General features: G+C 43.2%; 1 protein-coding gene and 1 long non-coding RNA gene across 2 annotated transcripts in view; both read right to left on the minus strand.

Annotated features, from left to right (window-relative positions):
• LOC139024499 (uncharacterized) overlaps nt 1–6758 on the minus strand; it is a 240855-nt gene that overhangs the window by 58910 nt on the left and 175187 nt on the right. The window lies entirely within an intron of this gene.
• The window catches only part of LOC111958074 (SR-related and CTD-associated factor 4), a 21535-nt gene that overhangs the window by 6105 nt on the left and 8672 nt on the right, over nt 1–6758 (minus strand). Inside the window, 7 exon segments of the mRNA XM_070436690.1 lie at nt 3508–3621; nt 3815–3915; nt 4017–4213; nt 4468–4817; nt 5068–5314; nt 5884–5913; nt 6118–6374. Coding sequence (XP_070292791.1) covers nt 3508–3621; nt 3815–3915; nt 4017–4213; nt 4468–4817; nt 5068–5314; nt 5884–5913; nt 6118–6374 — 1296 coding nt within the window.

A 6758-nucleotide genomic window follows, 5' to 3' on the forward strand; every position in this document is an offset into this window, starting at 1 on the left:
TCAACTGGTCTACCTGGTTAAATAAAAGGTTAAATAAATAAATAATAATAAATTCAGCAAAAAAAAGAAACAACCCTTTTTCAGGACGCTGTCTTTCACAGATACTTGGGTTTTTAGGAATAAACTTCCCAGATCTTCATTGTAAAGGGTTTAAACACTGTTTCCCATGCTTGTTCAATGAACCATAAACAATTAATGAACACGCACCCGTGGCCACGCAGTCGTTCGGGATTTTTTTTCTCCTAAAATGTTGACAATCCCCAATTTAGTTTAAGCGTTACACCCTACCTAAAAAAAAAAAATGGCCGATTTTGTCTTCTGAGAAAATGTGACCGTGATCACATTTGGTTTATAGTCACACGCCGGGTGGCTAAGCTATCTAGGCCTTTTAAATCCAAAAKGATTGACTGAAATTAATCAAAAATAACAGTGATGATCTACTGTATGAGTATTTTTTCCATTACAGRTGTAAAGGCCCACACCATGGAACTCTGCCCTGTTCGTTTATGTTTAAATCGCAGTTGTCTCCAGGTAAAAAGGTTTTAATGTTYTCATGGGAAAAGGAGTTTTATTTTATCATCATATGACCCAAAGAAGAAAAATATATCTAGTCACATCATAGCACGGGCCCGACGGTTTCTTTTTAACCCGATTCATTACTGTCATACGCTATTAATAACTCTGRTCCGGGAGGTGGTTGGCCTACTACTACCAAAACCCAAGGAAAACCATTCTCCCCCACCACTCTGGGACCTATGGTGCCACTTCTGAGATGACCACACAATGTTACAAATGGAAAAACATCTCCTGTTTGTATGATCTACATTTGACGCGTTTTAGGTGGTGGGGATGGGCTAGTGTAGTTTCACGTGGCTCAGTGCAGCCAGAAGTTACTGCAACAATTCAGAATATAAACAGGCTGGTAGTGCAATTTCAGGTAAAAACCTCAATAAAACAAGTCTGAAATATTACAAAAATGGCCACACAATCACAAAAGAATTGCTCTGCCATTACCCTTTACAGTGCATTGGGAAAGTATTCAGACCCCTTGACTTTTCCCACAGTTACGTTACAGCCTTATTCTAAAATGAATGAAATTGCCCCCCCCCTCTACACACAACACCCCATAATGACAAAGCAAAAACAGGTTTACTTATTCTTTGCTACATTATTACAAATAAAACAAAAATGACATTTACATAAGTATTCAGAACCTTTACTCAGTACTTTGTTGAAGCACCTTTGGCAGCGATTACAGCCTTGAGTCTTCTTAGGTATGATGCTACAAGCTTGTCACACCTGTATTTGGGGAGTTTCTCCCATTCTTCTCTGCATATCCGCTCAAGCTGTCAGGTTGGATGGGGAGCATCGCTGCACAGCTATTTTCAGGTCTCTCCAGAGATGTTCGATCGTTCAAGTCCATAGCTCTGGCCGGGCCACTGAAGGACATTCCCGAGACTTGTCCCAAAGCCACTCCTGCATTGTCTTGGGTGTGATTTAAAGCTAAATCAATTCTGCAGTAGCTGCTTTTAAAGTATTTCTGTCATTTTGTTTCATATCTGGTAATGCACAAAGAAATATGAATCCTAACGTTATAGCTAACCCACCTCGCACAGCAACACTTCCTGTGAGTGAAGTGCTGAAAGATGTATTTTTAGAAGCAATGCGCACAGGCATAAAAAGTTGGTATAACTCCTAAAGTGAGACTTTATCCTTTATGTTTCTTGGATATATACATTGTTATGTTCACAAGGTAAGTCGTTTTTCAAAATGTTTGAGTTTGCTTCCACTACGAGCTAAGAGAAGAGATGTCATCACCGTCTACTCATGAGATTCTCATGGGCACACTTGAAGAATGAACATGCCTCATCTGTGATATTTTTGGTTTAAACCTCTAAGGGATCGGTGTGTCGTCCCCCGCGGGACGGTTGAGCTAATGTAGGCTAATATGATTAGCATGAGGTTGTAAGTAACAAAAAAGAAATCYCAGGACATAGACATATCTGATATGGGCAGAAAGCTTACATTCTTGTTAATCTAACTGCACTGTCCAATTTACAGTAGCTTTTACAGTGAAAGAATACAACGCTAGAACTTGAAAATGTATATATAAACCAATTAGGCACATTTGGGCAGTCTTGATACAACATTTTGGACAGATATACAATGGTTCATTGGATCAGTCTAAAACTTTGCACATACAATGCTGCCATCTAGTGGCCAAATCATAAATTGCACCTGGGCTAGAATAATACATTATGGCCTTTCTCTTGCATTTCAAAGATGATAATACAAAAACATGTTTGTTTTTTTGTACCTTTTACCAGATTTAATAATGTTATATTCTCCTACATTCCTTTCACATTTCCACAAAATTCAAAGTGTTTCCTTTCAAATGGTATCAAGAATATGCATATCCTTGCTTCAGAGCCTGAGCTACAGGCAGTTAGATTTGGGTATGCCAGGCGAAATTTGGAAAAAAGGGGTCMGATCCTTTAGGAGGGTTTTAAAGACTCAGGACAAAAAAAATATGACATTTAATTGAGCAATATACCACATTACTTCTTAATAGTAATACATTCCTTGTTTTAGAAACAGTACTAAGCACGCTCATGATTTTTGGTGTAATTAAATGCGGGAAAAATATTTTGCCTGGTAAAAAACCTGAATGACCGGTAGAATTGATGACACAGCAGATGGTAGACAATTATTTTTTTTTATTAAAAAAAAGTTTGTATTATGCCWCTGCCCATCCACTCTGACTCCGAGCAGGCCGGCCATTGCCCTAGCGATGGCCACACAGACAGAAGAGACCACTTTTGAGGTCTGGTAGCAATCGTGGACATTTTTTGTGGGTGTGTAGTTGTGCTTTAATCCACCTAGCAAGAGACTAGCAGCTATTGGTGTTTTTGTACWGTACAATGTTGGCTACATGTGATGGCAGAGTTTGCAACAACAACAAAAAAAAAGACACGCAATTGATAAAATCATCATGATATCATTCTGCCAGGTATCATTCTGCCTACTTTAGTCAACATTTAAAATCGGGAAGGTTTTGTGGGAAAGCCTCTAGAAATGTTCATTCAACACACAGCATGATGACTGAAATACGCATCACAAAGATTCAACRACGACTTCAGACCAAACTTTTTGAATACCTGGTTTGCATAACCCATTGCTGTTTGAATAAATCTTGATAATATATATATTTTTTTAACGTGACCAGCGTAAAAAAAAATCCCACTGGCAGCCTAGCGACGATAAAAACAAATAAAATGTGTAGCACTGCAAAGTCAAACGGTCGCAAACGGAAGTGTTTTGGTTGCAGTTTTGAACATGGAACAATCTCTTTAGGTGTTTTTTATTTTTTAAAATGTATTTTTTTAAAAGAGCCAGAGGCCCCATATTTACCAGGTCTACATTGTAAATCAGAATGTTATTTGACAAACTGGCCTGGCCACAAAAAATAAAAGTTGGTTTAACGTACATAAAGAAATCAACAAGTACCTTGATGGTCTTCTGGTTGACCTTGAAGGATCCTCTGCCGAGTTTGTGTAGAGCTCTGTAGGCATCCTGTCTGTGGACCATCACTATATAGGCACATCCACGAGGAGGGATCATCTGAAGGGGAGAGGGAACATGTTGGTATTACCTAAAATTGTTCCTAGAGCATTTTTTCAGGGTTAATCCCCCCCCCCTATTAGTGATACAGAGCACTCCCTTGGTTATTCCTGATGGGCCCTGGTCAAAAGTGGTGCACTATAAAAAGAGATTAGGGTGCCAGTAAGTAGATAAGTTTCAGCTTCATACTTACATTGATGGAGTCTATCTGCCCAAACTCCTCTAGTAAACACATGACGTCCTGCTGAGAAGTCTTCTTGTCTAGCTGGCCCACCCACAGAGTCGTGGTGCAAACTACACAACGARGGRAACRTTCAATATGGGGCCTGGTCAAAWGTAGAAGGGAATAGGGTGACAATTGGRACACARGTCCTCGTGTATCTGACAGTACGTACCACTGAGTGTCTGGCTCTTGATGCTAGGCAGACCTTTCTGTCTACGGTCTTTGTCCTTCTCTCTCTCCTTCCTCTCCTGCGAGCGGGAGCGAGGGGAGTTCCAGCGACTTTCCCTGGAACGAGATCCGGAGCGTTGGGAGGAGTGCCGGGGCTTCCGCGAGCGAGAGCTGGACCTGGACCTCTTTCTCCTGGGAGATCTGGAGAGAGATCAAGTGCATTTTAAAATCGCAACATACTTCACAGCAAAATGAAATAGGTAAAAGCAAACAGATATAAAATAAATAAAAGGATTATTCAAATAACAGCACAATCATGGACTAAAAGCKAAAAAGGTGGGAACGGGCAGGGTTCTGTTACAGAGGATTTGTTTATCCTGAACAAAACTTTACAGGTTTTAAAAAGYGTCCTCAACAAAAACCAACTAATATCAACCAGGGTTCCAGCTTCTTACCGAGAGCCCGACCTGGAGCGTGACCTCCTGCCGTGTCCGCGCTGCCTCCCCTCCCGACCATCTCTCCTCCCAGACGGATCTTCYCTTTCTCTGGGGTTTCCCTGGTCCTGGTTCTGCWGGGCAGTGTGCTGGCTCTGRCTGKAGCCCKTGTTCGGACCAGGGTTTCCTCCACCAGGTGTCTGCTGCCTGCCAGGCTGGCCCATCATGTGGCCCTGAAATTGTTGCTCCGTGTTGGACGGCGCTTGACCAGGAAACTGGCCACCGTAAACGTTTCCCGGAACGAGGGAATCCAACTCTTCTTTCTTCACTTCTTCTGGTTCGTCGTCGTAATCAAACCGGTCCAGGAGTTTCTGAAGACAAACCGTCATAACATCCATATCACCCTGATTTAGCGACACATCCATAAAACCCTGATTTAGCGACACATCCATAAAACCCTGATTTAGCGACACATCCATAACAACCACAGTAGAGTTTACTTAATCTCCGTGACTAAAACCCATTTCAAGGAGGCTTTCTGAAAATGCTGTCCTGACAGATTAGGCCTCTTAAAAATGGTCTGTTGGTCAGAAATTTGCTTTGCGTACAATAATGACTTACCTTAGCTAGTGAGTTATTCTGCTCTGTAGGATGTGTGTGGTGTGAGTTGAACAGTGGATGGTGTGTGTTATGCTGGCCTTGGACCATCTGTGAGTGGGTCTGGTCAGACACGGTGTTGGGAACCATAATTTGGGTTTCGTCAGMCACGGTGTTGGGAACCATAGCGGTGGTCTGCTGCCCTGGCTGGAACCTCAGAAGCATCTTCTGAAGCTGGACACAGACAGGAGGGAATACAGCCCAATTACACACAATCCATCAAATCAGTTGTTACCAGCAACAGAATATCATGTATTTATCCTTTATTAGCCTGGTATGGAAACTTATTTTCAGAGGAACTACATTGTTTACAGTAAACAGACAAAGGAGTCATGAATGATTGTAGTGAAGAACAAAGACTGAAGAGAAAAAAACAAGAGATGTGTGCATCTTTATTTCCTGTCCCAGTCATGTTGTTCTGGGGTGTATGAGCTACTACTGTGTAGTAGTGTAGCTATGACAACAGACTTAGTAGAACGTCTGACCATGGCAAATTGACAGGTAACCTCTTTGCTTAGCAATTAGAATCTCTGTGTGTTCACTCATCATGGCTGACCTGGTATTGTGATGTATACTTAGGAATTAGAATCTCTAGATGTGTTCACTCATACATGGTGACCTGGATATTGTGATGTATACTTAGGAATTAGATCTCTGTGTGTTCACTATCATGGCTGACCTGGTTTTGTGATGTTATTTTAGGAATTAGAATCTCTGTGTGTTCACTCATCATGGTGACCTGGTATTGTGATGTATTACTTCCTTCTAAGGTTCACTCACCTAGTGTCCACCTGTCGGATCTGGAAGAAGCTGGGAGCAACGGCAGCCAGGGATTCAGGAGTTCACGGAAGCTGTGTGGCGAGCTTGGGGGCAGGGCTAGCCTGGCTATGGAGACAGGGGGCTGAGGGCCTGAGATGCTTGGGCTGCTATGGAGACGGGGGCATAGGGCCTAGTGCTGGCTTGCTGACTCGCATGCCTATAACGAGACGGGGGCTGGGCTGCTGCTATGGAGACATAGTGGGCAGGGGCTGGTGCTGGGCTGTTGCTATGGAGACTGTGGACTGGGGCTGGGCTGCTGCTATGGAGACTGTGGGCTGGGCCTGGTGCTGGGCTGCTGCTATGGAGGTACTGGAGACTGGGGGCTGGAGGTCCTCCTGGGGGGAGGGAGTAAGGACGAAAGAGCCAGTAGCCATGTCCAACAGGGGCTGGACGACGTCCATCTCAAACACAGCGTTCTTCTGCCACAGGTTGAGAACACGGATGATCTTACTCTGCATAGAGAGAGAGAGAGACAGAGAGAGAGAGACAGAGAGAGAGACAGAGAGAGAGACAGAGACAGAGAGAGAGAGAGAGAGAGAGAGAGGGGATAAGAACCCATAATGAGAGAAGTTTACAGTTACGCTTTTGGTTGTCCGTTGAGTTGATCAGTAACCAGCTGACTACCACCCACACCTGTCCCAATAGTAACCAGCTGACTACCACCCTGCTGTGGTGATAATCCTTTCAGCATATTTAGTCAACTAATACTATAGGGACAGGTGTGGGTGTAGTCAGCTGCTACTATTGGGGGAAGGTGTGGGTGGTAGTTCAGCTGCGCTACTATTGGGACAGGTATGGTTGTAGTCAGCTGTTACTATTGGCGCAGGTGGGTGGTA

This window comes from Salvelinus sp. IW2-2015, linkage group LG4p (assembly GCF_002910315.2).
Source record: "Salvelinus sp. IW2-2015 linkage group LG4p, ASM291031v2, whole genome shotgun sequence".
In the NCBI taxonomy this organism is placed as follows: Eukaryota; Metazoa; Chordata; class Actinopteri; order Salmoniformes; family Salmonidae; genus Salvelinus; species Salvelinus sp. IW2-2015.